Source organism: Cibotium barometz, chromosome 25 (assembly GCF_041138505.1).
Source record: "Cibotium barometz isolate CiBa-2024 chromosome 25, ASM4113850v1, whole genome shotgun sequence".
Classification (NCBI taxonomy): domain Eukaryota; kingdom Viridiplantae; phylum Streptophyta; class Polypodiopsida; order Cyatheales; family Cibotiaceae; genus Cibotium; species Cibotium barometz.
This window is the reverse complement of record NC_141070.1, coordinates 23,942,699-23,964,614: the sequence shown is the minus strand read 5'-3', so window position 1 is coordinate 23,964,614 and position 21,916 is coordinate 23,942,699. Positions and strand designations below refer to the sequence as shown.

At 44.5% G+C, this 21,916-nt stretch overlaps 1 protein-coding gene across 2 annotated transcripts in view; it reads left to right on the top strand.

Moving 5' to 3' along the window:
- The window catches only part of LOC147624372 (E3 ubiquitin-protein ligase SDIR1-like), a 36,293-nt gene extending 14,830 nt beyond the window's left edge, over window positions 1-21,463 (top strand). For both annotated transcript variants that reach the window (XM_086819361.1, XM_086819360.1), the window contains exons 3-9: window positions 5,119-5,176; window positions 5,281-5,333; window positions 5,517-5,757; window positions 20,341-20,479; window positions 20,577-20,625; window positions 21,025-21,147; window positions 21,233-21,463. In XM_086819361.1, coding sequence (XP_086675487.1) covers window positions 5,119-5,176; window positions 5,281-5,333; window positions 5,517-5,757; window positions 20,341-20,479; window positions 20,577-20,625; window positions 21,025-21,147; window positions 21,233-21,355 — 786 coding nt within the window. In that variant the 3' untranslated portion in view covers window positions 21,356-21,463. The remainder of the gene's footprint in view (window positions 1-5,118; window positions 5,177-5,280; window positions 5,334-5,516; window positions 5,758-20,340; window positions 20,480-20,576; window positions 20,626-21,024; window positions 21,148-21,232) is intronic.
- The last annotated feature ends 453 nt before the right edge of the window (window positions 21,464-21,916 follow it).

Here is a 21,916-nt window from a genome sequence, read left to right as displayed (position 1 = left end):
TGTTTTCAGCACCCTCTCCTCTGCGTTTTCTCTCAGATTTGCAGCCCTTTGCTGCTGCGTTTTCTGGACAGCACTTGCTGGTCACTTCTCTTCCAGATTGGCTTCACCAAATTTTTTGGACAGTTTTGGGACAGTTTTGTGGGACTGTTTTGTCTTGATTCTGAGAAGAGGAATTTTTGAAAGTCTCGTGCATGCTTTGTGGAAAATCTGGTGCTGTTTGCATCCACATCTTGGGTTATTGTAAAAGCTTCTATATGAATAAAGTGTCAAAGTCACGCAGAGCAGCACGCACACCACCCTAGGGCACTGAGCAACGTCGGTGGTGTTAGACATCATCCCCTACTTGCTGGCTTCCTATTTGGTGTCCTATTTTAGTCTCTAGGGCTGACCATGTTAGTCAGAGGGGCTGGTCACCCCTCACTCATATTTTACCCATATTTATTCCCCATTTTATGGTCTTGGGATTTTCCCCAGTCGTGGAGGTATTTATCCCTAGTCGGCTGCCTTCATGTAGAGGTATATATAGCCGGCATGCCTCCCTCATATTTTTACTGCTTGCATTGCTTGCCTAGCTTGTCTAGCTGCAGTCCCTCACTTACGAGGTTCTCCCCTCTTGCTCGGGACATGTATTTCTTTTGATGATGATATTGAGAGCAGGTTCTCACCTGTGTTTCCTCTCCATCTTTCTCTCCTCTCTCCCTCCTGTGTTTCCACTTTCCCTTCTTCGGCTGCACATTCTATCATGGTATTAGAGCGCCGGTGATTTTCAGCGTTGGATGCTCCCTCCTATACCTCTTCATATCTGCGTTTTTTCCGCCCCTGGACAGACCTGCGTTTTTGCGTTTTCAGCAAGGGAAGCAGCACATAAGTTGCTGCGTTTTTCTTCAGGTGGCTGTCTACAGCAGTTTTCAGCAGTTCTCGGCATTCATACCCCCCCCCCCCCCCTTAGTGCTGGTCGCCTGTTTTGTACAGGCCAGCAGGAGCATGTTTGCTGTTTTTTTCTTCTACAGGTTTCTGATGCTGATTTGCTGATCTGAGGCTTGGGTGTACCTATTTCTTCAGCGTTTCCATATTCAGCCCCTTATACCTCTGCGTTTTCAAATTTGCAGCCATGGTTGCTGCGGTTTTTCTGAACCGATCTTGCTGGTAGCTCTACCTTCACAACTGGGCTTCATCTATTGGACCCGAAGGTACCTTCTCTTCAGCGTTTTTCCTCGTAGGAGGTGTGGACACTAGTTGGCTTGAATTTTCAGGTTTGTAGCCCTTGTTTGGTTGCGTTTTCTTCTCCAGTGGACATCTCACTTGCAGAGGGGGTTTCTTGATTGGATTGTGGCTTTGGAGGCAGTTTGGTACTTGAGGAGGATTCTGAATTTCAGATTTCGGTCAGCGTTTTGCTGATTTTGGAGCATCTATACCTGTGTTTTGTTCCTGGCCTACACAGTTTCCCAGTTTCTACATGTTCCTTGCCTTCTGTTGGCGGTGGAGTGCTATTTTTGCTGGATAGCAGTGTTTTGGCTGCGTTTTGCTTCCCATAGGAGTTTTCTACACTCAGAGGGGGCCTTTCTCCAGCTACTTCACTTGAGGATCAGTTTCGGGAGCTGTGTTGTATCTCTGGAGACATTCTTCTTTGACAGGAGTTTACAGTTATTTGGAGGAGAGCAGTGATCTTTTCAAAGATCGTGAGCAGAGTTTATTTTGTCCGAGCTTGTGTTCTTTGCAGTATTTGCAGAACAAGGAGGGTGTTTTGCCCTTTTGCGGTGTGATCCTTTCACATGGATCTTTTATCTGTTGCTGATTCTTGGGATCTGGTTCTACTTCTAGAACAGTCTTCTGCTATCCGTGATGCTTTTGAGGACTTTGTTGCCACTGCAGTTTATATTCCTACTTCCCTTCCTCATTGTGAGGAGTCTACCTTTGCCTCTCTTTGTGATGCTTCTGAGGATGCCAGTTCTGATGGCTTGTTGTTTTGGAGGATGGTTTTTTGGACCCGGTGGGATGCTTTGGATCTGTGGTTGGTAACCGTGCCTGGGGCACAGTGGTACTTCCAGAGTTTTTTGGATTTGGATCAGAATCAGGTTGGGCTTGTACCAGTCCGACGATATCATTTTTCAGAGGGGGATGTGGAGTCCTTTCATCTTGCGATGCCCACCTCAGTGGCGTGTACTTATGTACAGCATTGGGCAACTCATGTTATGGAGTTTGAACAGATGGATCCCATATTTTCTACAGAGTCTTTACATCTTGCAATGCCGACCTTTTCAGAGGATGCTTTTATACAGCATTTGGCTACTCTTGGTACAGAGTTGGAGCAGATTGACTCTATTTCTTTTGAGGGTTCCAATGAGGAGCAATTTGCTTCTCCCAAGATTGATTATATACAGGATCTGATCTTGGTTAGTTATGAGGTTTTTCATACCTTCTCCAAGCTGGATACACGCTGGATACACGACATTCGACTTCGGGGAGTGTTCTTACACTTGGGTTTGGAACCATTATTTGGAGCAGCACGTTGCAGCCTAAATGGTTGTTTTCTTCCAGAGGAACGGTGTACCTGGCAGCTTATTCTATTGCTTTTGTAGCTGAGTTGCTGAGGAGATTGCTTGTGGAGCGTTCTTGGCACTTGTTTCTGCAATCATTCTAATAAAGCAAATACACCATTCGTGGTGGGGGCCCTATAGAGGGTATTTGGGACCCAATATTGTGTCCTCCCCATCTCTCTCTCTCTCTCTCTCTCTCTCTCTCTCTCTCTCTCTCTCTCTCTCTCTCTATTTTCTGCACATCTTCATTCAGTTTTTGTGCGTTAATTTCGTTGCGAAAAGAGTGCTGATGTCCGAGCATTGAAGTTACCGATCCTCTCTGAAGCTTCCGCATGTTACAGTGGTATTAGAGCCTACTTCAAGTGCAAAGATTCAGCAAAGAAACCAAAATTTTTTCTCGCTCGTGTGGTTGGTTTTTAGACGCCGGTGGACTACCCTTTTCGGAGTGACTCCTGTCCCTCGAAGGACGGTTGGTTTTCAGCCTCCAGAAGCCTTCGGACGTCTCCCACACAGATAGTGGATGGTCAGATTGCGTTCCGGAAAGGAAGTGTATTTTTTTGCTATGGCGAGCTTCGACGATGAGAGAGACCAAGAACCATGGGACCAGAGTGCACCAGGGAGCCCAGCCAGGGCATCAGGCTTGAGTGTTACAGATATGTTCTAGTAGATGATGCGAGCAATCGCAGACCAGACAACCAAGTTGGACGAGCAGAAGGCGCAGATCTTGGCTTTGGAAGAGCGTACCCGTTCTCCAGCGTCGCCTTTTCCATCTCCTGCTCCCTCTCCCTCTGTATCCCAGATTCCAGATCCTCGACACAGGGACCCTTTCGCAGGGTCACAGCCAGCCGAGCTCTTTGCTTGAGTTGCAGATGCGTGCATTGGAGATTCGACAACGTGAAGACGAAGCCATGCGACGCGTGCAGCACGAGCGTTCCCTGGCTGGTCATTTAATAAAGTTTATATTTATAAATGATAATAAATGCTATATAAATATGATAAAATATGAACAAAAATACCAGATAAATCCTAGTAAAATCCCTAAGGCTTCTGGGATGTTCTAAATGATGCACAGGCATATGAATGCATATTATGCAAAATGCAGAGCGCTTTCTGATGCAAACCCTAAGGCTTCTACTGACTCTACATGCATGAATGATTCTCTCCAAGTGGGTTAAGGGACTTGACTGATTGACTGACTGACCCGCTAAGGCTGAGGAATGACCTACGTAGCTCGTGCTGACTTATCCTGGACTGAGGATGTACAATGGGGTCACGGCGTACGACAAATATCATCCTACTGGGTTCTAATACTATAAAACTGTTGCACTGCTGATGATGAGCCATCTTGTCACCATGCACTGAGTGCTGAGTGCATGTGACATGATGTAACCTTTTGGTCTCATAGGTCATTTTGGCCTTTTGAAGATGAAGATGTTAATACAAGTTTCTTTCTTTCTCTCTTTCTCTCTCTCTATTCTGCCCATATCTCTCTATATTGTGCGTTATCTTCGTCACAAAAGATTGCTGAATTCTGTCCATTGAAGTACCGATCCTATTCATCAAGCTTCCGCATGTTACAATTTAGGAGCTTCAGCAGCTATTATTGGTAGGGAAGGCATTGGGATGGACCAGGTGGCTGTCGGCCAGCGGATAAAGAGGATGTTCTTGTGTTGATTGCAGCAAAGGTATTTTATGTCCAAGGACCCGGTCGACAGCAGGTCGGCCAGTCCACATGCCCTTCCAAGGCCTATATAAGGAGGCTCTTGGCTTACAGTTGATCATCTCTCACCTTTTGGGGTGTTAGGTTATAGACTAGGTTTAGACTAGGTGATACTACCTTTAATGGCGCAGCTTATGGCTTGCCAGGATTGTACCTTTTTGCACTACACTGAATATACTGAAAACTCAGCTCTCTCTCTCTCTCTCTCTCTCTCTTTTCTCCATCTTCTATTTGTGTTTTGCATCTATGTGTTCTTGGAAAGGTGTTTAGGGCTGAAAGGAGACTCCCAGAGCTTCCGCACATGTGACTCTCCCTCAGTAATCGATCTATTATTCAGCCTTCCACATCAGCAGTTGAGCAGCTTACCAAGCCTATGTGTGCAACTGAAGGCAAGAATTAACAGGAGACAGCCAGCGCTTGGGGGAACAACAGCGATTTCCGTCAACTTGGGGTTTTCTCCCTAGTTGTTGATCATTTGTATTTCCAGACAGTCATCGTACTCCATCTGTAGTATAATCTGTTCATCTTCTGTTAACATTCTTATAGCACGAGTAGGTCTACACATACCATGGTGCATGTTGGATGGATTATCATTGTCTTGTTGATTCTCCTACTTCTGTAATACAATCTTGATGTATTACATTGGTTTCATAGGCTTTTGTGGTCATTTGTAAGAGTCAAGAGGAGCCATTTTTTCTCTCACCATTTCTCTGTCCCCAACTCCCATTCACCCTTAAATTCTAAGGGGAAAAGAAGGGGAAAATATGGAAGATTGTTTAACATGCAACAAGTGCAATATTCTACTTTTCTTCAATGATGTGAGTTTGTGTAGTTTCTGATATTGCTTCTATAATTGGTCAGAGGTTTCATGGTAATGGAAGGTCTGTCAATGCAAATCCTATGGCGTTCCTTGTGACAGGTATACAATGTGTTTGTAAATTGCAAATACATAAGACTTTCACATGCTGGATTTTCATGCATTACTTCTACTGTTGAATTTGCTAACTTTGTCCCTTTTGACAGTACTTCTGCTCTTCATGATTCTTAATTCTCATCAAATGTCACCCAACTTCTTGGTAGGTATTGTTTTAGTTTTAAAGTTTGAGTAATGCTATCTAGAGCTTATTATATTCATATAAAGGAGTCAGTACAATTCTTGCAGCTTGAAGTCTTTAAGACTGCCTTTGGATATAAAAAGGAGTCCTGCTTCAAGGTTCACACAAGCAATTGATGGTTTCTTGTGAATCTTGCATGTGCAGCTTTGGCTTGGGATGGGTGTCTTCCTTATGGCGACGAGTCTACGAATGTATGCGATGTGCCAACAGCTCCAGGCTCAAGCACAAGCACATGCTGCCGCAGCCGCGGTTGCAGCTGGAGGTTTAGTTGGTCACACTGAGTTTCGTCTTCGCATGCCCCCATCTATAGCGTTTGCTACAAGAGGAAGGTTACAAGGCCTCAGATTGCAGCTTGCTTTACTCGATCGGGAGTTTGATGATCTTGGTATGTACATATATTCAAGTAGCATAACACTGACATGGAAGCATTTTGCAGTACTTATATATGCCTGCTATCTGTTTATTCTTGAAATGAATGGCCGCTTAGGTGTATTGCATTATGGCTGAGATATCTTAGTCTTGCATGTGGAGAGCCGATTGGCTGCCTGGGCTGAGGAGTACAACTCATGCAAATTGGCAATGAGAATCTGCTGATGGCTTGCATTTTCTGCACCAGCATGGCTGGTTGAGTTCGCATATGCTCTGTAGCCTTTTTGGTTGCATTTTGCTTCAATTGCTTGCACTGTGGCTGAAGCATGCACGTGGGCTTGAGGAGATGGCAGATGGGAATGGTGGGCTGCCTAGGCATCAATATATGGTGCCTATGGTGCTGGTCGGCCAATTGTTACAGGGAGACTAAGAGTTTTTTGGACAAATATTCGATAAATCGCCTTTTTCCTCATTTTGTATAGGCATCCCTCTTCTCACCAGCCTTTACCCCTTTGTTTCATAGTTGAGGAAAATTGGGAAATTGAAACGGAAACAGAAATGGGAATGGAAATTTCTAGGAAGGCAGAAACAAAAATGGAAATGCTGCGTCAGCAAGGAGGGCTGAGGGAGGGGAAGGGAAGAAAGTACATGGTTTGTTGTACACACATGTGATCACATTATGACATGAACTTGAAGGTTAAGAGAATAGAAGGGGATTAAAAGGGATATCAGTTGATGTAATGGGAATTTTCTGAAACACTCATGTTGATTTGGGTGACAAATCGAAAAGCACCTGGTGTAGTGGGAAACAGCAGCCCGAAACGCTTGCCCTAGTGGCTGAAAGGTTGCAGCTAGCCATTTTGGAGTTACTGAAATGTTTCTGTGACGGAATTGGGTAATTGGGCACCCAACGGGTTCCATGTCCATGGACTTGCCCATGATCCCATAAATGGTCATCCTGTTACCTTGCTAGTCACCTTAGACAGAAAAGGGCTTTGCACACGTAGACATTGACCTATCTAGATGGCATGAGGAGTGTTCCGGCACCCAACCAGGGGTCCAATAAATGCCTGGGACACCTGTACATCATTACAGCTTGCAAGTTAATTGCATATGACTTGTGTGGGACTTGCACATGAACTTTTAACACTTGATTGGACCTAGACCGAGATGGTGCAAGTGACATGTCCTTGGACAACCGCTCACAACATGCCCAATGCCCATTAAAAAGGAGTCTTACTAAGGCTCATTAAAAAAGGAGTCTAGAGTAGTCGTTTCAGCTGCCCATGGCTGTCCATGGACTTGCCCATGATCCCATAAATGGTCATCCTGTTACCTTGCTAGTCACCTTAGACAGAAAAGGCTTTCGCACAGGTAGACATTGACTTGTCTAGATGGCATGACGAGTGTTCCAGACACCCAACCATGGGCCTGGGACACCTGTACATCATTACAGCTGACACCTGTACATTATTACAGCTTGCAAGTTAATTAGATATGACTTGTGCGGGACTTGCACATGAACTCTTAACACTTGATTTGACCTAGACCTAGATGGTGCAAGTGACACGTCCCTGGACAACCGCTCACAACATGCACAATGCCCATTAAAAAAGGATTCTTACTAAGTAGAGAATGACCACGTGGCACCCTAGAATAGCAACAGATGTGCACGTGACATCCCCTTTTGCTTAAATTGATGGCGGGAGTTGTATTGTTTCCAAGTAGACCGCCGCCAACAACGGCTTGTATTCCTTGAAGAAATCCTTTTCCAACCACATGGGGTTTCTTGGTCCTTGAACTTGGTCAAATATCACCACTTCTTGTGACTGGTGCCGTGTTTGAATCGGTGCAGGATGATATGTTCCATTTCTAAGAGTTCTGTCTCATCAATGATACTTGCCTGCTCTTCATTTGGTACTCCGAAGGTAGAGGCCCCATGTACTGCTTTAGCCAACTAACATGAAAAACTTGATGCATAGTCCAACTGAAGGTAGAGGTCCCATGTACTGCTTTAGCTAACTAACATGAAAAACTGGATGCATAGTCCAACTGGGGGAGGGAAAGAGTTTCACGCTGATGTTGTTGATCTTTTTCGCTATCAAAAAAGGTCTGAAGCTTGTGAATGACAACTTAGGGCATCACTTTCCCGCTTGCTTGAGTCGTTGCTTCATGATTTTGAGGTGGACCCAATCCGCTTCCAAGAACGTGACGTCCATTCAATGCTTGTTTGCGTGCCTAGTATAGGCCTCCCGCTCTTTAACCAACTGCATCTTCACAAACTCCATAATTTCTTGATATGACTTGGTCACCTTGTTGGCCTCAGGAATCTTTAAAATAGTCCTAGTCATCAAAGATTGAAAAGGCCTCCCGAGTGCCACCTCGTAATGTGTCTTGCTGCCAATCGAGGATGAAAAGAGTCATCTAGCATTGCTTGATCTAAAGGCAAGAACTGTTTTCACTTATCTTGATGGCCATTGACATAGCACTTGAAGACATCGAAAGTTAGTTGATTGTAGATCTTTGTTTGATTGTTCGCCTGTGGGTGAACCGCACTTGAAAAAGTGTAGCTTAGCACCAAAGGAATAGAGCATGCCAAAAATGTGATGTAAATTCAGCATCCATGTTGAATGAAAAGTCAGTTGACTCTTCAGTAGTAACATCAGTCTTGCAAGGAATCAACATAACGAACTTACTAAACCTTTCTATGATAGTCAAGTTTTGTATTCCGACTTTCAGTAGTAACATCAGTCTTGCAAGGAATCAACATAATGAACTACTACTAAACCTTTCTATGATAGTCACTTTCGTATTCCGACTTTTTGCACTAGGAGGGAGATCCACAACAAAGTCCATGGAGATATCCTGGAAGGGACCATTAGGAATTGTCAAGGGTTGCAAGAGACCCACCTACTTACCATGAGGTGCCTTCACTTTTTGACATACCAGACAATATGAGACATATGTAAACACGTCTCTTCGCATCTAAGGCCAAAAAATTCCTCTCTAATTTCTCCAGTGTGCTATTCATGTCTCTATGGCCGCTAGAGATGGCATCATGCATGTCATGGAGAAGGGTAGCACTAAGACTTTCAAGCACATAGTCGGTCCTTATACAAGAGCCAACCATTGCACACTATGAACTGACATAGTCTAGTGTCTTCAAGCGGCTTATGCTCACTGCGTGTACCAAATTCTTTTGAATCCACATACTTATGATGCCGCATGTCCTGTAGATCAAGCCTCTCAAGACTTAGCAAGGTAGGATGTAGGGTGGTAATGGTTGGATATGCAATTGGGTTTGACTTCTAGCAATATATTCGATCATTCTGCCAAATTATTGGAAAATCGGACTCCAACTAGCTTGGCAAGATTGCTCCACTTAGGACTTGCCATTGAGTGAAGTCTTTCAAGCACACAGAGTCGGTCCTTATACAAGAGCTAACCATTGCGCACTATGAACTGACATAGACATAGCCTAGTGTCTTCAAGTGGCTTATGCTCACTGCGTGTACCAAATTCTTCCGAATCCACATACTTATGATGTTGCATGTCTTGTAGATCAAGCCTCTCAAGACTTAGCAAGGTAGGATGTAGGGTGGTAATGGTTGGATATGCAATCAAGTTTGACTCCTAGCAATATATTCGATCATTCTGCCAAATCATTGGAAAATCGGACTCCAACTAGCGTGGTGAGATTGCTCCGCTTAGGACTTGCCATTGAGTGAAGTCACTTAAGTGCCCGATGATCTGTGTACCATGAATTCATGTCCATAAAGGAAGCAGTACTAGGAGCTTCTTATCGTGGACCGAATAATTCCTTTCCCTCGAGTTCGATTTTTGGCTCAGGCTATGGGACAACCATCTTGCTGCAAAATAATGCATGATTATTGGCATCCGTATTGACCACAAATGGATTGTCCCAAGAGGCTAACTTTAAACAAGAGGCCTCTTGAGTCTTGAGAGCCTCGGGTGGGGTCATCCGGATCTTCTGTCTTTATGTTTTAACTCCTTTAAGCATGTCTGGGAGAGGAGCCGAAATCTCGGAGAACTTGTCATATGGGCACGATAAGCTTGATAGATCCCAATGAAGGAACAAACATCATATGCCGTGTAATTCCACTGGTTGGTGTGGAATGTTTGGTTGAACACAGTGTTAATACACTTAAATACACTAAGATTTAATGGACAACAAGCGCAATACAAAATGTAATTTGCTGAATTGACAAGAGACGCAATGAGTCAGAACGGTTGGTTCCTTCCTCAAATAATGTATATTGATCTTGGGAGAATCAAGTACATAGCATCACGGGACTTTCTAACTAGATTTCCATACCAATGCATATGAAAAGAGTATTAAGATCTCAGAGGAGCTACTTTCTCACACTACCCTCTCAAGTGTTCCAAGAATCAAGTATATAGCATCACAGGCATTTTTGACCAGATTCCATATCAATGCATATGAAATCAGTATTGCAAACAATATGGTTGTTGATGAAGATCTCCAAGGAGCTTCCTTCTCACACTACCCTCTCAAGTGCCCTTGTTCTCTTCTATCTGCTCTGTATTGTTCTTCCCATACATGGTAGAAACAATCTTCAGGAGAGCATGTAGGACAAGAGAACACTACACAGGGTATGTGAATACGGAGTTTTGTCCTTCCCTCTTGCTACTTGCTGCCATAATTGGTCATGAGAGCTTACCAATTGTAAATGCAGGGAGCCTTGGGAAAGCTTCCTCTATGGTTCTACTTAATAAAGGATGGTTGAAGTTAGGGTTTTCAGCCAAAAGACCAGAAATTATAGCGAGTAAATGAACTATTTTGTTGAATTTGAGCCATTGGGACTGTGTAGGAGGAGGAATATGACCCGGGAACAATATTCAAATTTTTGGGGACTCCCCGGGTGGAGAACCCATGACTCACATAAGCAGGAAACGGGAATTTTTTGGAAGTTTTAATGACTTCCATGTCGATGATATGTTGATGTAGGCCTTTTGTGTTGAAGTTGCCAGGCTGATGTCACTTGCGCCAAGTGACTGACAGACTTTTTAGGCTTGGGAGCTAGAGCAAAGTATGTGAAACTGCATGAAGTGGAAGCTACAATGAAGAACCCCCAGATTTTTGTTGATGTAGCATGATCATTTTGATGCAGAAGGTTTTTTTGTAGAAAACCCCCAAAAATTTGTCGGTGCAGGGTCAGCATACTGATGTTGGGACATCACTGATATGGCTCAGGTAGTACTTGCTGGAGCAAATCAGCCTTTAGCACTGCAATGAAATTGTCGAATGAGCCAGTACACCAATGGTGATAAGCGACAAACTGAGCAGAAGGGCCTTAGGTAGTGTGGAAGAGAACTGCAGAGGCACAGATGGAGGTGGAGTGCAAGGAACTGCTGGCGGAGATTGTTGATCGGTTGAAGGTAGAGGCGAGAAGGTCCAAGCAGTGGTGGTGCAGTCCACAGGTCGAGGAGACGGGCTACAGCTGGGCGGAGATCTGGCACAGGAGGAACTGGGCGGAGCAGGACAAGTGGTGATGACCAGGACTTGGGCAGCATTCTCAGTAGCTGGGCGGCAATCTGTGGGCACTAGTGCTACCAGCTAAATGGACAGCGGTGGTGCGCCCAAGAGTAGTGCTGCCTGATTTTGGTGGTGAAAATGGTGGCGGACAGCTCTGGGCAGGCGGTGAACAGCGGCGACCAGTTCTGGGCAGCAGCAAGGTGAGAACCTGGTTGCTCTGATACCATTTGTAGAAAATTAGGGTTAGCAGATCAGCAGGTATGGAGGCTTGAAGATATCCATGGTGAAGTGTGTGATAGAGAGAGTGAGAAACCATAAATGGAAACAGAAATGGTGATTCCAGAGAACTGGATTTCTGTGTTCCCCAGCTAGGAAATTGATTTTCTTGTTACTATGATATGCTCCCATTAGCCGTGGAGATTGCGGATGATGTGAGTTGAGATGGTATGACCTCTGCTGGAGGTGTTACAGTGGCCTTGATGGTCTAGAGGCATCGTGCTCTCCAGATCTGCCATGCTGCAATGCTACTGATCAGCTCCCAATGAATCAGGGACACATTCTATTTCATTTAGATGCATCAGGAGCTCAAGGTTCTAGATCTTAATTACAGCCTTACTTGATTACATTGCCTTCGTGCTTGTTTATTCATGACATCATTCTTTCCAGCTGCATGAAGCCCTGCCATGGTGATTATTACACTTTTGAAAGAACTTGAGTTTGGGCATGGAACATGGTTTTTGGAGAAGGTCTAGGGAGAGCTCTCTAGAAATGACCAAACTAGAGAACAACAAAGATACACTTTGAGAAAGATAAAGAGGACAACAAAATCAGCACTAGGTACAAATTGAATCTCTCAATTAATAGAAGCTGAAAAAGTGCTCATAAAACTGTCTACTCAATAGTGTTCACTGTTCTTGAATGAGCTCTAGAATTGTATTTTTACATGTGATGGCACAAGGCCTTTTTTTTTCCCAACCGGCCTTAGGCCCAAGATCCTCCCGTGGCTATCATTTTTCACCACCCGTAGGTGCTTTTTCAAAAGCCCGTAGGAGGCGGCTGCCAAGGAAGCACCGTGTGGGGTTTTGAACCCAAGACCTCCTAATCCTAGACAAACATCTCTACCACTTGAGCTATCACCTCATTGGCAGCACAAGGCCTTTTTATATACATGTGAGGGGAGGACCTTCTATAGGTTGACTTGCTACAAGTTTATGGAGTGCATCTGATTTGGTGGGCTAGAGAGGAGTTAAGCTAGTGTGCATGGTGGCTAAAAGTGGGCTCAACAAGTAGACTTCACTTCCATGAAAAGAAGCTCCAGTTTCATGTACACCTAGTAGGTGAAAATAAGTGAAAAGACTACTTCAGCTGGTCGATTCATTTCAGCCCCTTTCCACCTCGGTTCAGCCCACAAAAGTGGTTGTATGTGTTGGGGTAAAGGCATAATGCCCACCCTTATAGTGTGTACCTTATAGTGTGTACAAGCCCATAAGTTATAGTACATAGTACACTTAGTACTTTTAATGTACTAAGTGCACTATGTGTACTAGTGCAATATACATGTGTGATAGGGGAGTCACACACTCATATCATGAGTTGACTTATCCCCACAACTCTCTCTCTCTCTCTCCCTTGCTCTCTCTCTGTGTATGTCTCCCACATGAACTCTAACCCTAATTCTCCTCTTCTCCCACACAACTGGTATCAGAGCCTTCAACTGGAGCACACAGTCGAGCTGGCAGTGAAGCGCAGCAACGTTTGAGATTTGAGCTTCTTGTAAGGAAAGAGAGTGCTGAGCAGCGCACAGTACTGCACAGAGGGCAGGGCGCCAGGTAAGAAGGTGTGGGCTGCTTAGCTGCTGCCCAGGCACAGCCACGCTGCCCAGCAGGTGCAGCCACGCTGCGAACCAGAACCAGGCGAACCAGAACCAGGCGTATACCTGGTGCGTGTAATCGTGGAGTTCCAGCGCACAGCAGGCGGACACGGAGTGCAGCGGCGTACAGCAATTCGGTTGCTACGTGTAAAGTTGGGTAGCTTGTTACGCTTTGGCCAGCGTTACACGTGACGGAAAGTTGCGAGCGTTAGCCACAGGCGAAGCCAATTAAACCCGTAGTGCTGCCAGGCGGTTGGGCGAAGGCGTTGGCGAACGTGGGCAAGCGTGTCAGCGCATCTAGCGAACCTCCCTCTAACGCCCTGCCTGAAACGGGCCAGCAGACAAGCTGTTGATGAGGCAAGCCCCTTCGTAAACCCTCAAACCAGGCACAGACTGATCTCCATAGCCACCGCCCTTTTCTGCAACAGCAAAAATCATCAACCCCTTTTCTTGCAACAAAAAGAAAAATAAAAAATTGCAAGGTATTTGCCTCAATTTTTTTTTGGGATTTGCAATTGAGCAGGTACAATCATTAATTGAGTAGGTACAGGTGCCAAATTGCTCAATTTCTGAGCAAAATTGGCAAAATTGGGTGACATTGGTCACAATCAGGATTAATTTGCAGGAAATTGGATGTCGAAATTTGGGGATTTTGATGTAATTGTGCAATTAAGTAGTCATACATGCTGTATGATGTGAGAAATCGCACATTTGGGCAAAATTGCAGCAAATTGCAGTGCAAATCAAGGGGCTTTTGTGCCGATTGGATTGATTTGCCTGCAGGCAATCGCATTTGATGCTGTGGATAATGTGTTGATGCCTTACAAGCACTCAATGTGCCTGTAAATCAAGGGGCTTTCATTATTTGGATGTATATGGCTAGGGGGAAGCATCGTGAACACTCTGGATGCCTTCATGTGCGTCAATGTACCATGTATGATCAGAAATTGATCTTAAATCAAGGGGCTTTTCAAGTTTGTATGCTTGTTGAGCTTGGCAAAGCAGCAGGCAAGACATTTATGCCTTAATCCTCAAAAATCAGCTTGCAGTCAAGGGGCTTTTGCCCAATTTCTGTTCCGGACTGTTTTATGCAGTGTTCGGGACTGTAAAAGTCTGATTTTTACTCATTTGGACAGCCAGGAGAGCATTTATTGCTAATGTACCTGCTGGTACAGATTTGGCACAGCTTTGTGCAAGTTTTGGCATGGCTGTACACTGATTTGAGTGAGCAAAAGGTTCAATTTAAGCTGCTGTACTTGTCGGTACAGGTTTGGTACATCATTGGTGAGTACTTGGTACTGTCGTACAGTACTTTGGAAGGGCAACAGAGCACATTTAAGGTGCTGTCCTAAATCTGCAGCAACCAGATTTTGGTGATTTCATCACAAACAGTGGGAGAAAAGTTGCATTCTTGCTTCCGCAGTGGGAGATAAAGCTTGGGAGAACAACTGTGAGCACTTTGTGTGCTTTTGGTGCAGCGTTTGCACATTTTTGCAGGGAGTCAGGCATTTACAGGTTGCATATTGCTATGGCAACCACAGGTGAGAGCTCTTCATTGCTTCACATCAAGAAGCTTGAAGGCTCGCATAATTATGATATTTGGCAAACCCAGTGCTACAATGTGTTGCTCCAGAAAAAGCAGCACAAGCCTATCAAAGAAAGGGGTGTAATGCCCGCTTCTCTTACTGCTGAAGAGTGGGAAGATATGGATGAGTTGGCAAGATCTACTATCATGTTGTCTGTGTCAGACTCATTACTTTTTAGCATTCGTGAAGAGAAGACAGCTTGGGAAATGTGGCAGAGATTGCAGGACTTGTATGCTCAACAAAGTGCCTCAAGCAAAGTGTATTGGTTGAAAAAACTCATAGGTCTTCAGATGAAGGAAGGGGCGTCTATGACAGCCCATCTAAATGAGTTTAATGGTATTGTCAGCCAGGTCATTAATCAAAAGTTGGCAATGGACGATGAGTTCAAAGCCACTTTTCTGTTATGCACTTTGCCAGAAAGTTGGGACACATTCAGGACAGCCACTAGCAATTCGAATGCTATGCTGTCATATGCAGATGTTGAGGGTGCTCTTCTTCAAGAAGAGATGAACAGGAAAAACAACTCTGTAGGAAAGTCCAATGCAATGAATGCATGTGGGAGATCCCAGCAAAGGGGAAAAAGCCAAGAAAGGGGAAGGAGCAAGTCTCGCTCCAAAAAGGATTTGGAATGCCATTATTGTGGCAAGAAGGGACACATTAAAAAGCAATGCTACAAATGGAAAAATGATCAAAAGGAAAAGGGAAAAGGCAAAGACAAAGACAAGGATGAAGCCAAAGATGTAAAGCCAAAGGGCAAAAGTGGAGTCAAGATTGAAGAAATCAATGTGTCACATGCAGGTGGCAGTGAGGATGAGGTCCTATTTACGTCTTCACTTGATGCCCATTCACTTCTTACAGGTGGTCATGGTATGCACTCATGGATCATTGATTCAGGTGCCTCCTTTCATGTCACAGGTTGCAGAGACTTGTTTGTCAGGTATACTGCTGGCAATGAAGGAGTGGTTTATTTGGGTGATAACCATGCATGCAAAATTCTTGGCAGAGGTGATGTGAGGCTTGTGTTTTCAGATGGCTCACAGCTTATGCTCCATGATGTCAGGCATGTGCCTGAGATCAAGAAGAATCTGCTTTCTACGGGACAGCTTGATGATGCTGATTATGTTACCACATTTGGTCGTGGAAAGTGGAAGATTTGTAAGGGCTCACTGGTTGTTGCCAGAGGCTCTAAGGTGGACACTCTTTATTTCATGCATGCAGGTGTTTGTCACCATGCTAATGTAAATGCAACCGAGCTGCCGGAAATTTCTATGTGGCATAGCCGGTTGGGACACATGAGTGTCAAGGGAATGGAGCAATTGTCTCGTTTGGGTTACTTGCCTTCTCTAAAGTTTTCAAGTTTTCAGTTTTGTGAGCATTGTATATATGGCAGGCAACTGCAGTGCCCCCACAAGAAAGCTCTTGGACAGAAAGATGCTCAGTTAGAGCTTGTGCATACAGATGTATGTGAGATGCCTCAGCTTTCTTTGGGAGGGGCAAAATACTGTGTCTTTTATAGATGATGCCACACGCAAGGTGTGGGTTTATCCTCTTCGTTTGAAGAGTGATACATTCTCAGTGTTTCAGAAGTTTGTTGCTCTTGTTGAGAATCAAACTGGCAAAACACTGAAGGCTTTGCGTTCCGACAATGGTGGTCAGAACTTTTGTGATGCTAAAGGCATCAAGAGGGAGCTCTCTACTCCTTATGATCCTCCACGAAACGGGACAGCAGAGAGGATGAACAGGACCATTCAGGAAAAGGTCCGTTCTATGTTGTCACATGCTGCATTACCTCATGGTTTTTGGGCTGAAGCTGTTATGACAACCGTTCACCTTATAAACAGGTCACCTGACACGAGACTTGGTGGGAAAGTGCCAGAAGAAGTATGGACAGGGAAGCCTCCGTCATACAAGCACTTGAGAGTGTTTGGTTGCGTTGCGTACGTGCACATACGCAGGGAAATGCGCACCAAACTTGATCCTAAGTCTCACAAATGCATATTCCTAGGATATGGTGACAGAGGTGAAATGGGGTATAGACTTTGGGATCCCGTGAATAGAAAGATTATACGCAGCAATGATGTCATTTTTGATGAAACATGCATGTATAAGGAGCTTGCAAGGCAACAGGAGCCTAGCAGAGTCATCTTTGATGATGATGGACATCATGGACAACAACCAAGGGCTGTAAATCAGCCATTACAGCAGCAAAACCAGCCCTTAAATGGTGCTGAAAATGGTCCAAATGGACAGCCAGACATGGCGGAAGATATCCCTATGGATATACCACAGCTAGAGGAGATACCGGGCATGATATTTCAGCCTTATGGCATGGAACAGGAGCCACCAATGGGTGATATGCAGGTTGGACAGCAACCTGCAAATGATGGTCATTGGGTACGGAGGTCCACAAGACCCTCTAGAGCCCCTGACAGGTTTGTTCCAGGGGTTGACTACTTGATGCTCACTGACTGTGGGGAGCCCTCATGTTATAAGGAGGCTTTACAGAGGGCAAACAAGGCTCTATGGGAGCGTGCCATGAAGTCAGAGATGGATTCTCTGCACAAAAATGGAACATGGAAGTTGGCGCATTTGCCTGCAGGCAAGAAGGTTTTGCCATGCAAGTGGGTATACAGGCTCAAAGTTGCACTAGATGCAAAGCCAAGATACAAAGCCAGGTTAGTGGCTAAGGGCTTCAAGCAGGAATATGGTGTGGACTTTGAGATCTTCTCTCCAGTGGTCAAAATGACCACACTTAGAGCTCTGTTAGCTTCGGTTGCGCATGATGATCTGGACTTGATTCAGATGGATGTGAAGACTGCTTTTCTTCACGGTGATCTCCATGAGGAGATATATATGCAACAGCCAGAGGGTTATGCAGTAAGTGGAAAGGAGAAGCTTGTATGCAAGCTGAAAAAGAGTCTTTATGGGCTCAAACAGGCACCAAGAGAATGGTATCATAAATTTGATACATTCATGAAATCCCAGAAATTCAGGAGAAGTGACATAGATCACTGCTTATACACCAAGAAAGCTTTGGATGGCAGTCTATTGATCCTCATCTTGTATGTTGATGATATGTTGATTGCTGGGAAATCTCGTAAAGAGATGGATGCCTTGAAGAAGAGGCTGCATGAAACCTTTGATATGAAGGATTTGGGTGATGCAAATCACATTTTGGGTATGCGGATACTTCGGGACAAAAATCAGCATGTGTTGTATTTGTCTCAGAAGGAATACATTGGCAAAGTTTTGCAGAGGTTCAATATGGACGGGGGGAAGAAGACTAGTACTCCTTTGCCTCCATATGTGAAACTCAGTGCTATGGACAGCCCACAGTCAGATAGTGGCAGGGCTGATATGGCTAAGATTCCGTATGCTTCAGCTTGTGGCAGTCTCATGTATGCCATGGTTGCTACTAGGCCGGACATTGCATTTGCAGTGGGAGTGGTTTCTAGATACATGGCCAACCCTGGCAAGAAGCATTGGGAAGCAGTGAAAGGTGTCATGAGATACCTGAAGGGCACACAGGATATGTGCATATGTTTTGGCAAACAGGATGCATTAGTGCATGGTTACACGGATTCGGATTATGCCGGTTATCCAGATAACCGGAAGTCTACTACCGGTTATGTATTTACATTCACAGGAGGTGCTGTGTCATGGATATCCAGGATGCAGAAGTGCACAGTCTTATCTACTACAGAGGCCGAGTATATTGCAGCCACAGAGGCTTGCAAGGAGGCATTATGGCTATCTCGGTTAGTGGTTGATTTGGATTATACAGGGGATATTCCATTGTTGCATTGTGACAGTCAGAGTGCCATCCAGTTGGCAAAGAACCCTGTCTTTCATGCAAAGACGAAGCATGTGGATGTGAAGTATCACTTCATCAGAGAGGTGATAGAGAACAAGCAAATTCAGCTTGTTAAGATTCATACGGATGACAACCCGGATGATCTGTTGACAAAGAGTGTGCCTCCGGAGCGGTTTGCTCATTGCAGACACTTGATGGGCATTGGATGAGGCCAGTTTCAGCCTTGATATGGCCTTGTATATTATCATGTACATGCTGATTTTTTCTTTTCCTTCATTTAAGGGCACTTTGCCTTCAAGTGGGAGGTTGTTGGGGTAAAGGCATAATGCCCACCCTTATAGTGTGTACAAGCCCATAAGTTATAGTACATAGTACACTTAGTACTTTTAATGTACTAAGTGCACTATGTGTACTAGTGCAATATACATGTGTGATAGGGGAGTCACACACTCATATCATGAGTTGACTTATCCCCACAACTCTCTCTCTCTCCCTTGCTCTCTCTCTGTGTATGTCTCCCACATGAACTCTAACCCTAATTCTCCTCTTCTCCCACACAGTATGTCATGCTAAACTGCGCCACACTTCCGTCCAGCCACCAAAGACTCTTGTCATGACATGCATGTGTACATACAACAACATGCATGACTTGAACGGCCCATGCATGCACCAAATAAAGACATGCATGTGTAGATCCTTCACATGCAATACTGTCCTGACTTGCATACATGCATGCACAAAACCCAAATTTGCTCCTCTACATGTCAACACTAGCATTGAGGTCCTGACATTGCCTTTCAACAGTTTTTTCCCCTCCTGAAATTCATGACCCTTTTTTTAAGTTCACGTGAAAAGTAATCCATGAAGGCCATTGGGGGTTTGTCATAAAATCGCGACGGCACACGTTTGATAAGGTGGTAGTGCCACCCCCCTCGATTAAGGTACATGCAAGTTGTCTATCATTGGCCATTTTAGATGCATATGTCTAGTGACATGGCCATGAGCAGATGTATAATTTGTAGGCATACTCGTGATTTGAGAAATCTGTCAGAAGAACTAGGTCTTGTCTTAATTCGCTACTTACCCGACTCAGTCTCACCTTTTAGCATGGATGATGGTAGCCTATTTTGTGCTTTTTGAAACAGGGAGATGTGAAGCAAACAATGGCTTTGTGAAGACCAATTAGGAGGGTAGCCCCTGTCCAGACTCCCCTTCATCAGCCTCCATGTTATTCCAAACATGGTAGTATGAAACCCAAGTGAGAAACTAGTGTGGCTTCGAAACAGGTGGATATATCTGTGACGGATTATGATAGGATTGAAAGGCTGAGCCCTTGTCTGGCACAAAGGCAGGAAGGTGAAGTGGCCTGATCACATGACGGGACTGGACTTGGCACCCTTTTGTGAGTAGGCCTTGGAACTTGTGAGGCAGCCCTTCCATAGGAACCTTGAAGACTAACTTGTGGTAACTGTCGAGGACTCCACATTTTCCCTGCAGCATTTGCATGGTTAAGTCTAGGCTTTGGTGGAGCATAGAGTTGGGATGATTGAGCCTCTGTATATCCTTAATCTTCTCACCTTTTACATTCAGAAAATCTGCAAGGGGAAAGGGTGTAGGCGAATGTCAAAGATCAGACCTAAAGCTAGCAGAGGAAGTCCTTGCAATGCACCTCCTTTTGGCTTGAGTTCGGAGAGTAGTAGATCTTTGTTACCTTTTCTTAGAATTTGAAGATCTTTGCAAGGAATGATGTGCTTGATGTGGGATGCAACCTCTTGTCTGTCTAACTCCTGTTTATTGGATTTTTCCAACAGATTATGATGCATTAAGGGCCTTGGATGCAGACAATCCCCCTGGTGTGGCATCTTTAAGTGATTCAGAAATCAACGCTCTTCCACTTCACAAATACAAATCTTTGTCCCATGAGGGTGCTTCCGACAATCAAGTCAACAGGTGCATGTTATCGACATGATTTGGCTGCAATCGCCCTTGCCTCACATTGGATTGGCACGTATTTTTGCTTCTAACCCTTCGAAATCAAAACTTGCAGTGAGAAAAGCTCTGCATCACATCAAATGACATCTGGAGTTTCAAATGAGGCAGGGGATTTCTTATTTTCCTATTGAAAATTCACATTCCTGCATGTTTGTGAAACACTTCCTTATCTTAAGCTTCCTGTCTGTCACACAGACGGGGGATTGGATGGGTAATCTTGGCCAAGATTGCTAATCCAAGCCTTACAGGCAGTTATGAGGGGTCCGTCCCTTTCCCTCGGGTGGTCCCTTTGTGTGTAACTAGGCTTATACTTTGAATGTCTTCTTGCACTAAGTTTTTTACCAAGGAGCATCTGCATGGATCCTCTCTCTTGCATCTGGCTCCGATGCACACCCATCTATACCTTACAATGCTTGCACGCACATTCAGTCTTTTTAGGCCCAGAATTTGAAATAACACTAACATCTTTTTTTTTCCTTGAATTAAAATTAAACGATGCACAGAAAAAGAATGAGGCTGTCAGTTTGGATATCATGAAAGGGCAAGACGAGGACCTGACATGCAGTGTATGTCTTGAACAAGTTATTGATGGGGAGCTTGTGAGGAGTCTTCCCTGCGTCCATCAGGTAAGTTCTTTGTAGTAGTCAAATTCATTTGAAGCTACAGAGTTCTATGTTGCATTCTTACTTTCTGTGCCTGTGTGCTGAGCAGTTTCACGCAAGCTGCATAGACCAGTGGCTGCGACAGCAGGCCACTTGTCCAGTATGCAAATTCAAGCTGGGCTCTGGATGGCAGGCTGGTTCCAGCTCTAGCTCAGCTGCATACATGGTTTGAACAGGTTTTGATTTTCCCAAAAAGGAAAAAGCGGCATCATTGCCATGCCTCTATGCTTGGGGCCATCATGTATTATACTCTATGTATAATATGATCGTAATTTATGCTGGATGTGCCTTTTTATTCGTGGAATGAGTGGAGCAGCTGGTCACGTTTGTTTTAGATTATTGTCCTTTAGGTGTGCATGCGGACTGCATTCTAGCTTAACGTTGCTTGGGCATAAACTAGATCATGCAGCATGGGCTAATTTCTAGTGATGGTGGCAAAACATTAGATCAGGAAAAGATGTACAAATACAGACTGATCAGTATTCTTAGCAGAGAATAATGTACAAATACAGAGTGATCGGTATTCTTAGCAGAGAATAATACACAAGCTGCTTGTTGATTCATTCACCAAAGATGTACAAATACAGAGTGATCAGTATTCTAAGCAGAGAATAATACACAAGCTGCTTGTTGCTTCATTCACAAAAGTGAGAATACAAGACATTTTACATGGCTATAAAGCTCTAAGCACGAACACAACTGATCTCATTGAGGAGGAGATAACACTTTTATA